This window comes from Danio rerio, chromosome 20 (assembly GCF_052040795.2).
Source record: "Danio rerio strain M-AB ecotype USA chromosome 20, GRCz13ab, whole genome shotgun sequence".
Classification (NCBI taxonomy): domain Eukaryota; kingdom Metazoa; phylum Chordata; class Actinopteri; order Cypriniformes; family Danionidae; genus Danio; species Danio rerio.
In genome coordinates this window covers 30,209,573-30,230,415 of record NC_141040.1, presented here as the reverse complement: position 1 = coordinate 30,230,415, position 20,843 = coordinate 30,209,573, and the positions used below count along the sequence as shown (strand labels likewise).

The 20,843-nt window shown below is 36.7% G+C and overlaps 1 protein-coding gene across 2 annotated transcripts in view; it reads right to left on the bottom strand.

The window, feature by feature from the left end:
- syne1a (spectrin repeat containing, nuclear envelope 1a) overlaps nt 1-20,843 on the bottom strand; it is a 238,807-nt gene that overhangs the window by 45,461 nt on the left and 172,503 nt on the right. For both annotated transcript variants that reach the window (XM_087298227.2, XM_087298228.1), the window contains 15 exons: nt 20,234-20,571; nt 19,913-20,057; nt 19,608-19,817; nt 15,996-16,267; nt 13,959-14,124; nt 13,678-13,833; nt 12,847-12,999; nt 11,740-11,922; nt 11,509-11,646; nt 11,236-11,421; nt 8,039-8,161; nt 7,389-7,571; nt 6,923-7,066; nt 4,276-4,479; nt 1,823-1,957 (listed from right to left, as the gene is read on the bottom strand). In XM_087298227.2, coding sequence (XP_087154353.1) covers nt 1,823-1,957; nt 4,276-4,479; nt 6,923-7,066; nt 7,389-7,571; nt 8,039-8,161; nt 11,236-11,421; nt 11,509-11,646; nt 11,740-11,922; nt 12,847-12,999; nt 13,678-13,833; nt 13,959-14,124; nt 15,996-16,267; nt 19,608-19,817; nt 19,913-20,057; nt 20,234-20,571 — 2,736 coding nt within the window. The remainder of the gene's footprint in view (nt 1-1,822; nt 1,958-4,275; nt 4,480-6,922; nt 7,067-7,388; nt 7,572-8,038; nt 8,162-11,235; nt 11,422-11,508; nt 11,647-11,739; nt 11,923-12,846; nt 13,000-13,677; nt 13,834-13,958; nt 14,125-15,995; nt 16,268-19,607; nt 19,818-19,912; nt 20,058-20,233; nt 20,572-20,843) is intronic.

The following is a 20,843-nucleotide window of genomic DNA, read 5'->3' as shown; positions in this document are numbered from 1 at the left end:
GTCTGAGAGTGTGTGTGTGTGCATACATAATTAAAAAGCTGCTCTGATCCTCCAAAAATACAACAAAACAGTAGCAATACTGATGTGTGTTTGTGTCTGCATTTTTCAGAGGTCGCACTTGCACCCAGTTATAAGATTAAGCCAAATGTCAGGGCACACATACCATGTTTTTGTGCAAACCAACACATTGTTGTCACTCCTTGAGGCCAAGTTCAAACCTGTGTCAACAACAGCTCATTGCATGGCTAATATATGTTAACATTATAAAAGAAAGCCGAGTCAGAATTAAATAAGAGATTAAGCCATTTTTTTCCTCACTATTCAGAAGTCAAACTAATTTCTATAGCATATTCCAGTGATTTTCAGTTGTTATTGAGTTATGCATTTTAAATATGTTTTTTTTTAATTATTATTATATTTCAGTGGAGAAGAATTAAGAATTTTTTTAAGCAGCACACTTTTTACATCACATATTTTTATTTACACTAAAATGGTAGTAATGATGCTGAAATGCTTGTTTTACATCAAAAGCTTCATGTTAAAATAAATTGACATAATAACTGTTGTTCAAAATTGTAAACAATACTAATATAATAATAATATACATGTTAGATACTATAATAATTTAGTAGACAATTCAATAACCTTAAAAGATCACCTATTACTTCCATTCCCTCAACATGTAAAATAAGACTTTGGTGTATCCAAAATGTTTCTGTTAAGTGTCATCACAAAAAATCCCACAGATCGTTTATAATTCCATCCAGTAAGTTATACGTTTCTGAGGGGAAACAAAAAGGCACTGTTTTCATATCTGTCTCTTAAATTGCAAATGAGCATTTTATAAAGGTAACGAAAAGGTATCACAGATACTCTCAAAATATATGCTAAGACTTTTCATGTTTAATGCTTACTATCCCAAGTTTATTATCTGCATGAATTTTAAAGTCGTGTCACTTTAAAACCCCAATATCATATTTTCTGGGTGCAAATTATAAAATGCACCTATATAAAATCATCTGTCACGACATATGTTGCATGAGTATTAAACTAAATTTCTCTTTACTGTCTTAATACAGCTATCAAACACACAAGTTTATCATAAACGCTGTCGGTTTTGTTTGTGAACGTAAACAGCTGAAAAGTCTGATTTCAGATCTGCGTACTAAAGAGTAGCATAATATATAGTATCTATTGCTGTCTATGCTGTTAATATGAATCAAATGACAAAAGTAAACCAAAAAGCACCTACTGCTTTTTATTAAATAACGTCTGTAGCCTAATAAGAATAAATTTAGGTCACCTTTAAAAATTAAAAATCCATTGTTTTTGGTTTTAAATATAGAGTGTATAATTTCTGTGCAGCACAAAGTGATAAATAGAAAAAAACAGTAACTGCTAAATGCTCCTGTCTACCATTGGTTTGACAAACAGACAATGTAGTCCATCTCTGATTTCACATCATGTGTTAAATCAATGCTCCTAGGTAACGGTGGCTGGAAAGCACACATAAGCCGCGGAATGTTTTGAAAGCATTAAAATGTCACAGAGGAAATAAGCCTCTAGATAACTTATAACTGTACCTGGACATTCACATTTAGAATATTTAACACCTGTACATATTTAAAAAACAAAAGGCAAATTGAAATTCTCATACATTTCCAGGTTTCCATGATCATGAGAACACTTAGACTAACATTCAGATCCAAATCAAAAACTTGGCCAAATTGGCGAGTTAAGTTTAAACTGAGTTAAAGTGGGTTAGCAGGTGATCTGGGATAAGTTGATTATATGTGATAAGTTTGGATAGAGCCATGGGTACCTGAGAGATGTCAGCGTTAGGCCCAGGTGAGGGTGATCTGCAGGCAGGTGGAGAGGAGACTTCGCTGTTGGTGCCTTCCTCACCAGACTCCTCTGTGACCGGGGAGAGGAGAGTGTGACAACGGCCTGCCGTCATCTGAGCATTCAACAGCCAAAGAGCCAAAGAGGAGAAAAGAGAAAGAAAGACAAACAAACAGTGAAACAGGATCCCGGCACCCAAGGAGGAAGAAAATAAACCAAAGGATGAATATTAGAGAGTTGGCGAAGAAGCGCAGGTCTATAAGATTTTTTCATGCATGACACCTTATGATTTATTCTGTTTAATACAACAACTTTGCTATATTTTGAGCATTTAGAACGGGTAACATATCTTTGATATTAGCTATAAATTGTATTACTAGTTTGTAAAGTTGTTGTTAAATGATTAAATTAAGATATGGAGTTAAGGGGTAATGTATCAAATGGTCATGCAGGATAAGGCATTTTTAAGAGCTAATAAACAATCAATATGCAAGCTTATAAGTAATTAGATTGTGACCATTACTTTTCTTGAGTACATTATAAACAAAGTGTATACAGGAATCAGAGAGTGATATTCAATACCCTTTAAAACCTTTTTAAGACTCTTTCCATACATTTTAAGACCTTATAACCACTTTAGGCTTCAACTGGAAACACTGGTGAGATTTTAACTTACGGTATAATTACAGAATATGAATGTACGAAAATAATCCAAAACTAAACCATAAATCATATACTGAATAAAAATCTTTTAAACCTAGCTAATTCAGCAGGTTGGTGCCTATCGATCTGCAGAAATAAAGGTGTTGCCAGCAAGGCAACATGATATCAAATCTAGCAAGATTTTACTGATATCACACAGCATCCTGATATTCACAGATTAAATTCAGGCAAACTTTACCATACAACCATGCAAGGCATAATTAAAAAACAATATATAATTGAATACCTTGCAAAATAGCATTTAAGACTTTTTAATACTTTTTAAGGGTCTTAAATTTCTCTACATTGATTTATCAATGTTTAATACATTTAAAGACCCAGCAGACACCCTGATAAAGCTTTTTATGCAGTAAAAGTAGTCAGCCCAAGTAAGTGCAAAATACGTAATATGATACTGTTCAGATTTTATAAAAACAATGTCAAGGTATAAAACCAGAAGACATGAAATACGGCTAACATAATCCATTATAACCTAAGTGAAAATAAATTATGTGCTATTACTGTTGTTATTACTATACATACGAGATGATAGAGCAAAGTATAATGTTGTTTGCATGCATTGTAGTTACGAATATCCTGATAATAAAGTATAAATACGGGTTTCATAAAGTGTTTATTACATTTTTAAGGATAAGTTGATGAACTGAAAGGTCAAAAGCACATTTATTTAAAAAATATTTAAAAAATTAAATATATAAGAATATAGGCGGTTCATTCTGCTGTGGCAATCTCTGAATAATAAAGGGACTATGCTGAAAAGAAAATGAATGAATGAATGAATGAATATATCACGTTCTCCCCGTGTTGGTGTGGGTTTCCTCCGGGTGCTCCAGTTTACCCTACAAGTCCAAAGACATGTGGTATAGGTAAATTTGGTAAGCTAAATTGTCCGTAGTGTGTGTGTGTGTGTGTGTGTGTGTGTGTGTGTGTGTCCCAATGATGGGTTGCAGCTGGAAGGGCATCCACTGCGAAAAACATTGACTGGATAAGTTGGCGGTTCATTCCGCTGTAGCAACCCCTGATTAATAAAGGGACTAAGCCAAAAAGAAAATAAATTAATTAATAATTTCATCATCATTTCTCAACCCCAAATCTTTGGCAGAGTTTATCCCCTACAAGTCTGTCAGGAACTCATGATTCAAGCAGAAAGACCCTGCAAAGCAACACCACAGCATTACAGACACACCACATTTGTTAAGAGTATCCATGACTAAGCCCTTTACAGACCTCTCATCACAGTAAAGGAATGAAGCAGACAGGAAATGAAGCAGAGGATGTGCACAGACTCACTGTAAAACACAATATGCTAGCATACGATAATGAATTGTGCTTGCGTGCATGAACTGAAGTAATCTGAGCACTCCAACATTAGGCTAAATTTAGATCCAGATACAATGACTGCTGAACTACTGCAAAGCTACACCCCTTTAAGCCTGAGCGTGAACACAGCTGGAGCGCGAGCTCAACTGCTGGCGGTTAATGTGGAATCCGGCCCTGATGTAACACCGGGTAACCGTACGGACCAGCTAATGTTGACAAAGTCAAGGCTAACTAACACCCTCATCCTGTTTCCTCTCTCACCAACAAACAACAAGAGATACACAATGCAGAGACGCAAACAAGCCTGTGGGAGAAACAAGAGACCCATGGGATGCTCGTCTGACAGTGAAAGGAAAACAGCACCCTCCGCCCCAAGTGTAAATCACTCACCATGACAACAGAGGGGTGTGTTGGTGGATGTTTGGGCATCTCGTCCTCCTCATCCTCCAGCTCCTCTAACCCGTCTGAGAGGCCGTCCACCTCGCTGACCGTCAGCAGCATAGTAGCGTGCTTGGCTTTCACAGTCAGCATCTTGCACTTGGAGTTCAAGGCCGAGATCTGCTCCTGGTAGCCTTTTATCTTCAGGGCCAGTTCCTGTCACAACGACACATTACTTTATAATTCCACTGAATCCAAACATACACATCCTGGATGAAGTCCCATAGTGAAAAAGGGGGCTAATGCAGAGAGCTGCACCGGCAAGCTGAGCTGAGAAATTCTCCCTCTCTGTCTGTTTGCAGTAGAAAAACAGCACAGGCGAGAGGAATGGCTCAGTCAAAGGCATTTCAAGCTCACAGCCAATCAGAACACTGGTGGGGAAGACTATTAAGCCAAGCCTTCGAGCAGCAGAGAACATGATTGGCACAGAGCTCAGCCAACTGGAGTGAGTGGGCGGGGAGATGACAGCGGATGTACAGTCCCTCCCCCAAACTGGCCAACTCACACTCATGCACACACAAAGAACAGGAAATAAATCCCCTCCTGTTTTCCTTCCTTCCCCTCACTTCCTCTCTTTCCACCAATCCTGATGCCGCTTTATAGGCAAACAAAAGAACTGGGCGCAAAGCGAGAGGCTGAGAGGGGAGGATGGGAGCTCGCCTTACAGATTTGGGTATGGCCTGTGGAGCCTCCCCCTCCTGCATCTTTCTCTCTCCCTCTCTCTCTATCTCTAACTGTCATTCTTTCTCTAAGACAGAGAGACGGGCCAGTCTCTGGTAATGAGGTCATGTGGGAGAAAACTGCAGCTCTGCAGAGGAAAATAACCATGGCTAATAAAGCCACAGCTGCCCTCACTGAACTAAACTGTGCTAAAAACACACAGGGATGTGATGTTCAGTATAGGTTTAGATTGATGTGCTATTTAAACTGGCTCTCGCCCTTAGGGCTGCACATATGGGGAAAAAAGATTCGCAATTTTTGTAAACAAAAAAAGTGCTTGCTTGAAGGCCAGCAGAATTTGGCTACAACATATTAGGTGTCAATTATTACTACTGTATTTATTATTTATTATATATATTTTTAATTTATTGAATTCTCTTTTTTTCCCTAAAACCTTGAGGAAACAAGATATTTGGAGGATGAATGGAAAATATAACAATAATATTAATAACATCTAATTAATTATTTAAATATTTATTTGTAGCATTTTAAACCTGTAACCTAATAGTACATACTATTGTGCAATTTCACTCAAATAAATCTAAATTAAATAATAACTACATTTTACATTTAAACTGCAGAAACATTAAAACAACCGCACAAACATGGATATATGTTGATATTTAAAAGATTAAATCATCAAGCTTGGCAACAAGGTGTGTGGTGTTTCTGTGTGGAGTTTGCATGTTCTCCCTGTGTTCACGTGGGTTTCCTCCGGGTGCTCCGGTTTCCCCCACAAATCCAAAAAAATATGTGGTACAGGTGAATTGGGTAAGCTAAATTGTCCGTAATGCATGTGCGTGAATGAGTGTGTATGGATATTTCCCAGTGATGGGTTGCAGCTGGAAGGCTATAGGCTGCGTAAAACATGTGCTGGATAAGTTGGCGGTTCATTCTGCTGTGGCGACCCCGGATTAGTAAACGGACTAAGCCGAAAATAAAATAAATGAATTAATCATCAAGCTTTTATTTTGTGGGAAACTCCAGTGAGTCCCTAAATCAGAGATGACACAGTCCTGCAGAATTTACCTTTAACTCCAATTAAATATCCCTGATCAAACCAACTGAGTCATTGGGGTTCGTTTGAAACCTGCAGGTTATTGTGTTGTTGCACGGTTGGGACTAAACTCTGTAGGGCTGCGAACCTTCAAGAACTGAGTTTGACACTCATGTCCTAACTTTCCACTTTTGTTAATAAAATCCTCTTTACAATTGCTTCACATTACAATTTTGGAAAGGTGTTTGTGGCAAAGGCATATTACAAGCAAAATAACAAATCAAGTTTAGGTGGAGCAACATTAACTGTATACCGAGCCGCTCTGAGACTCTGAAAACTTTCCAAGTGAAAACAAACACAGCGCTGTGCATTACACCACTTACAGGATTTTATTTATATAACCATCTCTATGATTTGAAGATTGCACCCAGGTAAATTGTAACCTAGTTATAGGTTTTATTTTGATCATATTTCAGGTTTATTTAAATCGTACAGACCTGCTCACTGCTTTCAAGAGTGTGAAAGTCTTTGTGAGCACAAACGTATAGAAACAGGGCAAAAGGGCGTGAGAGAATGAAAGAACCTGATGTGATTCAGGACAAAGCAGACTGAGGTCAAAGTTCGAAAAAACCACCTTTACACCCATTGAGAACACGTTAGGAATTTATGGCTTGACTCATTCCAGCTCAATGCAGGTCGACTTGCAAAGCAATGCATTGAGTAATAGCTTAGACAACATGCATGCAATGAATCGAGATTGACTGATTTACTAAGCAGGAAAGCTAATAGATACCACAACTTCTTGAACAAAGCAAGAGAAACGATGCACTAGACATTTATTTGTGAAAATAGATGAAAGAAGGATACACTGTACTTCCTGACCTCATGATGTTGTATCTGTGTCTGAAGCTCCTGTATGTTTCCTGTGGCAACAGGGCGGTCCTGAATAACACGGTGAGCCTCTTCAATGAGTCTCTGTAGATTCTTGACTTCCTGTTCGTACTGCTCATACTGCACTAGGGCCTCCTGGGGGAATGTGAAGAGAGATGCTAAATGAGCCATTACATACACAAGTGGCGAGCCCAGATACAGTAAATCCCACGAGCGTGCTATATGAAACTGTGCAACATTCAACATTTCTGTAGCATTGGATCAAGCTCCAAGAAGTCCATTTATAATGTCAGTCAGCAAAACCAATGAGTTTAATTTCAGAATTATACTGCTTGTACTGTACTTTAGGACCTATGCAATCAAAAGAGGCCGTTATTTTCTATTTGTTTTATCAGATGAAAATGTGGAGTGAAAGCTTAAACTGAGAATTGAATGAGGACGTGTTGTGTGTATTTACCTGTAGTATATTGCACTGTTGAATAGTGTTGTGTTGGAGCTGGCTGCTCTCATGCTGTAGACTCAGTGCTGTAACACAGAGTGGTAAAGCTGCCATCACGTCCTCTGGCAGGCGGAGGGCGCTCTGACACATCTGCATAGCCTGAACCTGCTGCTTCAGACCTTCTATCTCTGACAACAGGAGCTGAGTAACAAACGATTCAACGAAGCAGTTAAAAACCAGTAATGTTAAGTAAAATCAGTAACTTATGTATACATTTTTTGCTTAACTTAAACTATTAATTTACCTGGGTTGTATTTATCCTTAAATTAAAAGAAAACAAACTTGATCCAAGGAATATGCTTCTTTATATTTTCAGTCAAATACATATTTTTTAAAATAAATCTAAATATTTTTACTGGAAACATATTTCTGTATTTTCCACAACATAAATATAATCTTTTTTAACATCTGTAATGTTAAAGAAAATATATTACTTAACAACAATTGTATGATTTATAACATCAATAATAAAATAGTTAACATTTATAATAATTGTTTATTGCGAATACCACAATCCTTTCTGTTTGTTTTATACTGTTTGTATCATTTTGTTTTAACATCTGAAAAAAGTGTTGTGAAATAAAGAGAACCGGACTAGACTGGTTTACCTGTCTCTGAGCCAGCTGTTCTCTGAGGCTGAGGCGAGCCAGATCAGGAGAAGCCAGAGTCTCCTGCACTCGCTCTATAGACTGATGAAGACTCTTTACATCATTCTCAAGTCTCGCCAGGTCCTGCACACAGAAAGACACACAGCACGATCTTTATGTTCATTCCAATGCCAATTTGGATGAGACTGAGGTCTCTGCAGAACAAAAGATCGCATTTCTGAACTTGTGTTTTCTAACTGGTGTGTGTTTGTCAATCATGAAATGAATGACATTGAAATGAAACTGATCTCCTTTACCCTACCCTACCTCAACCTGACGGTCACTATGATGTGTGTCAATCAGGTAACATTTAAACACACCCTCCATGCCGACTGATCTGGCAACTCGTATTACTTTCCTGCAGAGACCTCGATAATATCTGTTTGTTATAATATTATTTTATAATATTTTTTAATCATTCTATAATTGTATGGCAAGAGGAGGCACAGTGGCTCGATGGTTAGGATTTGCCGAACAGCAAGAAGGTCACTGGTTCGAGTCAGTTGGCATTTCTTCCATCCTCCAGTTTCCCCCATGGTCCAAATGTATAGGTGAATTGGATGAACTAAATTGGCCGTAGTGTATGAGTGTGTGTGTAATTGAGTGTATGGGTGTTTCCCAGTACTGGGTTGCAGCCAGATGAGCATCCGCTGCATAAAATATGCTGGTGTAGCTGGCGGTTCATTCCACTGTGGCAACTCCTGATACATCAGGGACTAGGCTGAAGAAAAATGAATGAATGAATGAATGAATGTAAAGCCAGGATCCCCTTCATGTCTCTTCAGTACTTCTTAAGCACGGTGCTATTTAAGCACTGGAAAGGATACTTTTTTAAAAGCAACGGTCCATCCATCTTTAAAAACACAAAGGACTCCTTTGGGAAAAGCAGGATAAACCCCTTTTCTAATGAAAGTAATGTCAAAATTAATATTGTATTCCTAGAGTGAACCTTTAAATTTGTATATTGACTGCTTACAGTGTAACAAGAATACTTACATAACTCACTCAAGGTATCAGGGGCTGTAAGAAAAAGGTGGACAAAAGTGATGCTTTGCTATACACTGGATTGACAAACTGCTATTGTGAAAGCGCTTGGTTAATGTACAGAATCAACCTCTAACTCTTGTTCTGGACATCTAAATCCATTGAGGTATTGACAATATCCAATCGGTCTACCACAGATAGTTGGGCTATGGTTTAAATCATGTGGGGACAGATCCTGAAGAGTTACTGAGATCACAATCTTTTTAAATCACCACAGTGCCCTGAGCAAGGCACTAAAGTCCTCTAACTTCAGCTCAGAGCCATTAATGTCTACTGGAGACAAGACATAAGCCCACAAAATATAATCAGCTTAAATGGGTTTAAAATGGTATAAAATGTTGCGTTAAAACAAATCGCTGAAGCCTTACAGAATATAGAGAATAAAATATAGTGACATGAAACCATATACACAACTCTATTTTGTGTTGGAAATAGTGATTAATTTACTGTACATTTATTTTATTTTGCTTTATGGGGGCATTCATTCATTCATGCATTTTCCTACGGCTTAGTCTCTGACCCATCAGAGGTCGTCAAAGCGAAACGAAGTGCCAACTATTCCAGCATATGTTTTACACAGTTGATGTGTTTCCAGCCACAACTCAGTACTAAAAATACCCATACACTCAAAGGAAACCCACGCCAACATGGGAGAACATGCAAACTCTACACAGAAATGCCAACTGGCCCAGCCAGGACTTGAACCAGCTACCTTCTTGCTGTGAGGCAACAGTGCAAACCACTGAGCCACCATGCCACCTTTATGAGGGCATCAATGAACCAAATGAACACAAATTTTCTGCTCCAGCTTTGCTTGAAATTGTCATTGGTGCAAACGAATAACAGACACAATATTTTGTGTATAAAATGCAACACACTGATTATTTTCTTCATGTTTGTTGAAATCTCCAAGCATGCTCAAATGCAGATATTAAGAGACATGGCATGTGTTTGAAATTTTTCTAACTAAATCATAAATAATGTTCTTATAATCAAAGACTATGTGAAAATTGTAACTACATATATAAAAATTGTAACATTTCAATCTAATAAAAAAATTAAACTACATTATTTACCCAATTTCTTTATGGCACACTGCTAGTTATGACAGTCTAGACAATTTAAAAAGGACTAATTTATGGGCCTAAAAAGGGGTTGCTTTCTTTAAAATAATGTGAGTGCTGCTATATAAACCTATAAATGAATGAAGCAGTGCGGTGAGTATATGGCTATTCAATGAACAATCATAAATTAAGTCCAACTGGCAAAGGTGCCCAAAGTAGGAGCTCACGGGCCAAAGTTGGGCAATAGTAACCATTGATTTGGCCCACTATCCCATCTGAAAATAGAGGGAGAATGATGAGAAGATGGTTGAGCTTTTGTTTCTTTGTTTTACTGCTGAGCTACAGAAAAAATCTGACTAAAAAAAAATGTTTCAATTAAATGTTGTAAATGATTCAGACTTTTAAAATGTAAAAACAGGTAGGCGCAGGTCGACTAGTTTCTTTTTTGATCTCAACATTGAACTCCATAGTGCTATAAATTGCATTGTTTTTGTTTTAACTGTAAACAAGTTCATTATAAGATTTTAAAAATGAAATTGCATTAGTTAATAAGATTTAATGAAACGTTTTTAGTTATTTTTAAATATTAGCGAACCAATTAGGAAATTACCCATGGCAAATTTAATGTAATATGTTTTGGTTTGTTTGGTTTGGTATATATTCGGCCCACAGCCCTCAATCAAGTTTGGTTTTTGGCCCTTTATAAGGAAATGTTTGAGCACCCTTCGTATGTAGTAAAGAAAAATTATATAGCTTACCTCAATGGCCACTAGATGGCAATGACTCTCTACACTTACCAGAGACTTGAAGCTTGAAGTAGATTACAGCATTCATACGGCAGTATTTTTACATTTAATAAGAATTAGAAATAAACTATAAAATTATAATGAAGTGGATTTTAAAACTTATTAAATCTAAAATATAAATGAAATGCTGAAACTTCACCATATCTATGTTTCCCAGAAAACTACAAACATGAGTAAAAAAGGCCATCGAAAACTGCAATATTCACACTAGTTTTCTGCAATGTGATGTTGTGTCATGTTTTACCTTGGCTGCATCCTGTAATGTCAGGAGTCTGGTTTTGGCACCCTGCTGGAGCTCTTCAGCGTGTCTACTCAGTTCTGACACCTGCTGGTGGAGCATTTCTGTCTGCACCACCTCTCCCAGCAGCGCCACCCTTTCCACCAAACCCTCAAACTCTCCTTGAAGGTCTTGCCACTCTTGCAATAAGGCCTGATTTAGACATAACACAAAACAGCATTAGATTTCAGCCCCAGCAGCTACACAGAAATTGTGATGATATCTGTTTTCAGTCTCCACCTGATGGGTCCTGATTTGTTCCTGCATTTGGGATAATGGACTCCAAATCAAGTTTGTGGAGACCACAGTCTCTGCTTTTTCTGTCCAGTTGAGTGTTAATGTCAGCATTTCATTAAATTCTTCAAAGTTCCTCTCGGCCTAAAATGCAGAAAGCTCCAACTTATTAAACACAAAGTGATAATAATTTGCATGCCACTAACAGAATCACAGACAGTTTCTCCGAAAACTGACCTTCTGAAGGCATGTGGTTCTTTCCTCTGCCAGTCTGCTAGTCTGGGCATGAAGCTCAGTCAGTTTACTCAGGCTGAAGCTGAGCTGTTTGGCTAGGAGAGGATTCTGCTCACCAAACTCCTGAACTGCCACATCTAGTTCAGAAAGAGCCCGAGCACACTCCTCTAGCTCCTCAAACAGAGTCTAGAAGAACAAAGATAAAATAAAATTTCAAACTGGCAAAGAAAAAACAGTGGTTAACCCTAACCTTACTCTAATTAAGTACAAAAAAAATTAACAAGCCTTGGAAAAAAATACAAGCTGCTTTGTTGTAGTGTTCCTAATTATAACGTCAATTATTCATTAAAACAACTTTTAGTAATTTTGTATTATTAGTTACCAAATTGTTTTAGGAAATACAAAAATAAATAGAATCATGAATATTTAATAGCTGAAATTTAATATAAATATGAGATGACAAACAAAAACATTTCAATTACTTTAAATAACTAATTACTTTAGATTAAAAAAATCTGATAAATTACTGAAATAAAAAGAAACTAACATAGTTTAAAAAATAAATAAATCTAAATGAATAAACAAACAAACAAAAAAACACATCAACAATAACACCACTGACAAAAAAGATTTAATTTGGGATTTAAGAATCAATGTTTCTTTTTTAATATGAAGATATATTGATTTAAAACCAGATATTAAATGAATAGTATGTACAGCTGATAAAACAGCACAGTATTTTTTTGATCCTCAACCAAAAGACCTAAATAAAGTTAACACTAAAAAAGGAGTGATGAATACTAGTAAAGTGATAAACTGATAAAAGCTAGAATAATATCTATATATATATATAATAATAATAATATATATATATATATATATATATATATATATATATATATATATATATATATATATATATATATATATATATATATATATATATATATATATATACTTAATACTAAAATAGCACAGCCTCATTGTGAATTCCACTCCTGATATATTTAGAAACGGGGTTATGCAGAAACATTCTGGAGTACACTTGTGTCATCTTTTGCAGTGTGCTGTTTAGTAATCAGGTCTGTGTCTGCACCACAGCATTCATACCTCTGTCTCCTCCTTAGCCTCCTCAACATCCACAGCCTTCTGCTTTAGTTTCAGAGAGATGAGTTTGACTTTCTTTGACATGTCCTTAAGTCTGGAGTTAAAGTCTTCTTTGATGCCTCTGCTGTGTTGGACCTCTCTTTCCCTTGCCTGCACCTGAACAAAAAGAAGAAAAGAAATAAGCACAAGATATAAAGAGGTATTACCTTTTCTGAAATGTATTGACAGCTGATACCAATTTGTTGCTACATCAAAAATTATTATGATATTAAACACTCTATTTCACAAGTTTCTACAGTATAGTTTAATCATAGAAATAATAAGATTCAAACAAATATTGTAATGTAGCCTTCAAGCATTTCTACATTTTGCAATGAAGTAAACATATGATAATGTAGAGTTTAGTTATAATTCAAATAATTTAACAATTACAAAAATACAAATAAAACAAATTATTTCATAATATGAAACTATCAGGTGTTTTTGATGAGCAGATTTTTTTCATCAATGCCAAATTAACTTTTTAATTGTCAATGGTAGGTCTTGTGCTCCTGTCTGTTTTACTTCATTTATATTTACCTCATTAGGTAGGCATTTGACCAAGTGTGACAACTATCAAATCAAATCAAATTACTTTTATTGTCACATCATTAGCAGCATGTGTGCTATGATGAGTGAAAAGCTTAGGTGCTGGCACCAGACAGTACAAAATACAGATAGTGCAAATACAATGACAGTGCAAAATACAGACAGTGCAAAATGCAACAGCATACTCCCAAAAAAAAACAGGACAATGTAAAATTGACAGCGATATGTACAATGAATAGTAAGTACCTGATCTTCTGCAGAACTCAGAGCCAGCGTGACCTCTGCCAGCTGGGTGTTGATCTCAGAAGGAAGGATAGTGTGGAGGTCCTGGTATTTCATCTGCTGACGATCAACAATTTGCTCAAGGTTCTGACGGTGAGATAGCATGCCTCCATGAGCCGCCTAGCAGAATCCACAAAAAAAAAAAGAAAAAGAAAAAAACAGTTACTTATCATAAGCCAGGTTGTAGGATGCTACAATGTGAGAAGTGCTCACATCTCTCCACTGTATAAGGAGCTCTGCAGTACCTCCAGGTCAGTGAGCAGGTTATCCAGGTCTGCAGTGGGGCTCAGAAGCAGCCCCTGGGTGTCCTGGATCCACCCTTTCAGCAGGCCCAGCTCTTTCACCACTTCCTCTCTCTCCAGCAGCTCCATCTGCACCTGCTGTCTGCTAGCACACACCTGCTGCAACAGACTGACGGAAGAAAACACACATTATGCAAATGACTGAAGATGTGAAAGCAGATGACGGAAAAGTAGAGTTGGAAATATTTCAGAAATTACTGGAATCATTTTCGTGGCATTCTATGCTAACAACTGTTGTTCAATATCTGGATTTTACTGCAGATGTTTTCAAGCATTGCAGAAACGAAAAGAACTGGAACAATTATAAGCTTAATTTATTCAAAGCTAAAACATTTAGAATTTAATATTTGCCTTCAAGACAGACAGACAGACAGACAGACAGGAACATTAATAGACAGATGAAAAGAATGTTGGATTGATGGGTGGATGAATAGAGGGATGATAAAACAAACAAAAAAATAACATTGATGGCTGGCTCAACAAAACATCCAAAAGATAAACAACAATAAAATGATTATTGGATGCATAGCTGGACAGGTGGATAAAAAAACAGAACAGAATAATAAATTAAATGACAGAATGATGTATGGATAGATGGCTGGGTTGATAGACAAATGGATGAATAGATGGATGGACAAAGGGATGGATTGATGGATATATAAATGGATATATAGACGGACAAATGGATGGATAGACAAATGTATAGATGGAAAAATTGGCAAATGAATAGATGGAAGAATGAACAAATGGATGGATTAATGCATAGATGGAAAAATAGATTGATGGACAAATTGACAAATGGATAGATGGATAAATGGATGGATGGACGGATGGATGGTTGGATAGATCGTTTAATGGATGGATGGATAGGTGGATTGATGGATGGATGAATGGATAAATGGATGGATATATGGATGGATGGATGGATGGATAGTCAAACGGATGGACAGATGGATGGATAGATGAATGAATGGACAAATGGATAAATAGACAAATTGATAGATGGACAAATGGATGGATGGACAAATTGACAAACGAAAAGATGGATGGATGGATGGATGGATGGATGGATGAACAAATAAATGAATGGATAGACAAGTGGATAGATTGACAAATGGATGGATGGATGGATGGATGGATGGATGGATGGATGGATGGATGGATGGATGGATGGATGGATGGTTGGTTGAATGGATGGATGGAGCGATTGGATGGTTGGATGGATGGATGGATGGATGGATGGATAGATGGATGGATGGTTGAATGGATAGACGGGTGGATGGTTGAATGGATAGATAAATGGTTGAATGGATATATAGATGCATAGTTGAATGGAGAGGTAAATGGATGGATGGATGGCTGATGGATGGACAAATTGATGGATAGATGGATGAATGGACAAATGGATGGACTGATGGATAGATAGATGGGCAAATTGAAAATAGAAGGATAGACAAATGAATAAACAACCGAAATTGAATATGGATGGATAGATGACAGAATGATGAAATGGATGGAGAGAACATCATAGACAGCTATAATGACTTGATACTCTATATGGATGCATGGCAGAACAACAGATGGAATAATGGATGGTTTAACAACAGAGTCTTGGATGAGTAACGGATGGTTAGATGGAAGGAAAGAATGGTAAAAAGACCAATGATTGATTGATTGATTGATTGATCAACAGAATGATAGAATGATTGGCAGGTTCATGTATGGATGGATGGATGGATGGATGGATGGATGGATGGATGGATGGATAGATAGATAGATAGATAGATAGATAGATAGATAGATAGATAGATAGATAGATAGATAGATAGATAGATAGATAGATAGATAGATGATAGATAGATAGATAGATAGATAGATAGATAGATAGATAGATAGATAGATAGATAGATAGATAGATAGATAGATAGATAGATAGATAGATAGATAGATAGATAGATAGATAGATAGAGATCTTCATACATGTCATATTTGTCCTGAATGCTCTGGATCTCCAGTAAACTGGGTTTCTCTGAGTTAAGTATGGTGGGTGCAGTGGTGTGAGGATGGAGGAACAGGTTGAGCACATGGTGTCTGAGCAGGGTCAGGGCACTGCTCTCTCTCTCCACCTCTCGACTGAAAGAGTCGTGGTACTCCAGAAGGCTGTGCAGAGCTGCCATACTAGAGGCCTTTTCCACCATGCTGTCAGGAACTCGACTATGCAGATCCTCACACACAGCTCGCATTTTCTCAAGCTGAAAAAACAGAGAGATGTGTAAAGAGTTACTCCAAAAGATGTTACTCACTACTGTTTTTTGTTTTATCGTAAAAGAGGTTTAGGTTCATTTTATGTATGCTTTTAAAAGATTCAAATGTAACACATCACTGGAAATGACAGCTAAACAAAGGCATTCAGTTTTCATGTACAGTAGATTTCATAAGGAAGATATATCAAGTGAAACACTTGTTATGAATTGATGCAATGCATTTGTCAGCCTCTGAGGTCATCACATCAGAACATCAAAAACCTTTTGATAATGAATTATTGATCAAACTGATGAAAAAAGCAAGCAGACATTTACAGGTTTACAGCTTTCCTCCATCTATGCTGCATACATTTCTGCATCTATGACTCATTCCTACTGAGTGATATCACATCCTAAGCTGAACAATGAAACTTATATCACTAAGAAACAATGAAATAAGCGTGAACGGCTCAAATCAAACAAGAAACAGTTATTGCTATTATTAATAATATTGATATCTAGATAGTACTGTCTCTACAATAATCTTTTACTTAGCATTGTAAGCGTTACTGCTGTCTAGTCTAATATAAAATGTATACACAATGCTTGTTACACAGCATATCTTCCCTATGATGTCATTTCCTGTGACGGCAGCAGAGATTTATGGGAGAAGTGGTGAGTTGGCAACTTCCATGTTGGGCTATTTTTATATGGACTGTCATTGCCAAGCATTACATCATTTTCAAGCCACTGCCGGCGACTGCCGCTCTAGTCTGATCTCCGAAACAAGAGTCAAGGTTTATTCAGCTCTACTACAGGACCTAACTGCATACAGAGGAACTGCTCTATTTCATTATCTGTTTGATTTTTGCCACAGTAAATAAGAAATATTGTATTTCTTTACCTATAAATATGCTATTTATGCTACATATTAAAATGTAGTTTTTAATATAACTTTTAAAATTGTTCTTTATCTTTGTTATTTAAATTAAGAACAGCAATGCAAATAACAAAAACAGCAGAGTACATACAAATAAGAGGATTTTTTACATTGTTTAACAGAGCATTTAGGTAGGAACCTAAATAATGATTAAACATTTAGTGTAAAAGCATTCAATGCATAGTCTTATAAATAAATTGGTTTATTATTAAAGCATAAGTTTTGGTATTATAAGATTATTTCTTCTTTTCTTTTGTTTGATTAAAGGGATAGTTCACCCAAAAATTACAATTGAAGAGTTCAGATGCAAAACCCTCTAAAACAGACCTCTTTTTTTTGTAAATGAGGATTTTCTATCAGGCTCCAATGATTAGTTTAATTTTATATGTAATGAAAAGGTTATTAGCTAGTAAATAAAATACCTTTATTTAAAAAATGTCACTTTAGACAATCCTTTTATTTATTTTTTTTTTTTGGGGAGTGTGTAAATTTAAATTTAAATTTAATTAATCCCTTTAACATTAATGACACAGACGGCAGCTTTATTATATTATGACCTAGTGTAAGAATCTAATATAACATCAGACACCCCTGACTGTGTTTACATGCATACAGATATTATGAAATAATTCTATGCGTATCTTACCATTAAAAAACAATATGCATCTAAAAATATTTTTCTTGGCTTATTGTTTTGAATACTCTTTTAACATTAAATGCATTACTGTGTATTTTATGTTCTTTTTCTAAAAACTGAAACATCAAACACACTTGCTTTACTTCTAAAGGGTACAGTGCATGCGAAAAGTATTCACAGGGCTTTACTTTTTTTCACATTTTTTGTTACAGCTTTATTCCAAAATGGATTAAATTAATCAATTTCCTCAAAATTCTACACACAATACCCCATAATAACAATGTGAAAAAAAGATGTTTTGAAATGGTTGCAAGTTCATTAAAAATGAAAAAAAACCTGAAAATTCACATATAATACATAAGTATTCAGAGCCTTTGCCGTGAAGCTCTAAGTTGAGCTCAGGTACATTCTGTTTCCACCGATCATTCTTGAGCTGTTTTAGCAGCTTAATTGAAGTTCACCTGTGGTAAATTCAGTTGATTGGACATGATTTGAAAAGGCATCCACCTGTCTATATAAGGTCTCAGGGTTGACAGTGCATGTCAAAGCACAAACCAAGCATGAAGACAAAGGAATTGTCTGTAGACCTCCGAGACAGGATTGTCTCAAGGCACAAGGCCAGGGAAGGTTACAGAAAAACCTGAAAAACTCCTGAAAAATCACATGTACATAAGTATTCACAACCTCTGCTCAATACTTTTGGCAGCAATTACAGCCTCAAGTCTTTTTGAATATGATGCCACAAGCTTGACACACCTGTCTTTAAGAATTTTTGCCCGTTCCTCTTTGCAGTACCTCTCAAGCTCTATCAGGTTGGATTGGAAGTGACAGTGTACAGCCATTTTCAGATCTCTCCAGAGATGTTTAATAGGATTTAGGTCTGGGCTCTGGCTGGGCCACTTAAAGACATTTAACAAGTTATTGTGAAGCCATTGTCATTGACATTTAGGATGTCTCTGTACATTGCTGCATAAATCTTTCCCTCTATCCTGACTAGTCTTCCAGTTCCTGCAGCTGAAAAACATCCCCACAACCCGATGCTGACACCACCATGCTTCAATGTAGGGATGGTATTAGCCTTGTGATGAGTGCTGCCTGGTTTTCTCTAAACGTAACGTCTGGCATTCACTACAAAGAGTTAAATTTTAGTCTCATCAGACCAGAGAATTTTGTGAGTCCTTCAGATACCTTTTGGCCAATTCCAGGCAGGGAGTGGCTTCCGTCTGGCCATACAGGCCTGATTGGTGGATTGCTGCACAGATGGTTGTCCTTATGTAAGGTTTTACTCTCTCTACAGAAGAACACTGGAGCTCAGACAGAGTGACCATTGGGTTATTGGCGAGCTCTAAGAAGTGTTCTGGTGGTTCCAAACATCTTCCACTTACAGATGATGGTGGCCACTATGCTCACTGGAACTTTCAGAGCCACAGAAATTTTTCTGTAACCTTCCCCACAGAATGTACCAGAGCTCAACTTAGAGCTTCACGGCAAAGGCTCTGAATACTTATGTACATGTGATTTTTCTATTTTTTTTATTTTTAATAAACTTGCAACAATTTCAAAACATCTTTTTTCATATTGTCATTATGGGGTATTGTGTGTAGGATTTTGAGGAAATTAATGAATTTAATCCATTTTGGAATAAGCTTGTAACATGATAAAAATGTGGAAAAAGTGAAGCGCTATGAATCCTTTCCGGATGCACTGTATGCACATCTCTATAAAGACTATATTCCACAGCTCTAGCACATCAGCCAATGATGATTCCATACCTTCTCCCTGATGCATCTCCAGTTATGAGCAGAGTCCTGGAGGGTTTTCACCTGAGCTCTAGCAACACTGTTCATCCGAGACCACCGATGGCTTACTGAACGGACTGACTGAGAAGTAACATCTTTTATAGCTGGCTGATCAAACTGTGCTGCTTTTTCTTTCAGGCAATTTAGTGCATCTTCAAGACCCTGAACCTGCGGCATTATTCTCTATATAAAAAAAAAAAAATCAAAATGAGGTTTTAGAAAAACTACAAAAGTCATGTCAAAGTTAATGCATAAGATTAAAAGGGTTAGATGATGACCTGGTATAAATGCAGATTGTCTTCAGCTTCTTGTTCAGAGTTTGCTTTGGCGGTTGTCAACTCCTTCATCCTCTTCTCAATGTCATTCATCTGCCTGATAACGTCATCTGTTTCATCTTGGAAGGATCTCCACTGAGTTATGCTTCTAACAAAGAAACAAAGTAAGCAAGTTTAAATATTAATGTTTCTAAATCAGTTCTGTCCATTTGAATAACACAGACATGCAAGTATAGGTTTCTTGTGCCTTTAATAATTAATAAATGTTTAAAATAATAATTACATTTTATATAATTTAAAATGGCAAAACCTCATAGTCTTTACCGTTGCAAGTTGTCTTGATGTTGTTTTAACTGCTCAAAGACCTCTGTGGCTTTGTGATGAGACTCGTCACAATGTTGACAGATGTGTTTAATTACAGTAGGGCTCAAATGGTCACCCATCTGAGGGATCAGATCTTGCATTTCATCAATCATAAGCCTGACAGCATGTTCTCTGCCTGTTGTATCCTCTAAGTCCTTGAGGTGGTCTGAAATTTTCTCCAGGTCTGGCTCAAGTGAGACCTGCTCAAGAAGAGCACCAGCATCATCAAACCACTGTTGGATGCATTGTAAGGAATGATGGTATCTCTGGAACAGGGACAAAGCAGACTGCAAGGCCACCTGAGGATACATATTACATGTTTAATAAACATTAAACTTGCTTTCAATCAGGTTAACTGTCAGGAACTAACAAAGGGTTGACCAAATACACCTATGAAAGGCCATGAGGAGTTTAGCTACAATTAAAGACTCAGGCTACACTTACACAACAATGATATTGTAGACGCTTGACAACAACAACACTATCTCATACTCCATCATTTTTGTGTGTTTGTTTAAGCTTGCCTTTAATCTACACCTCCCTAAATAGGTACTAAAATGCACATGATGTC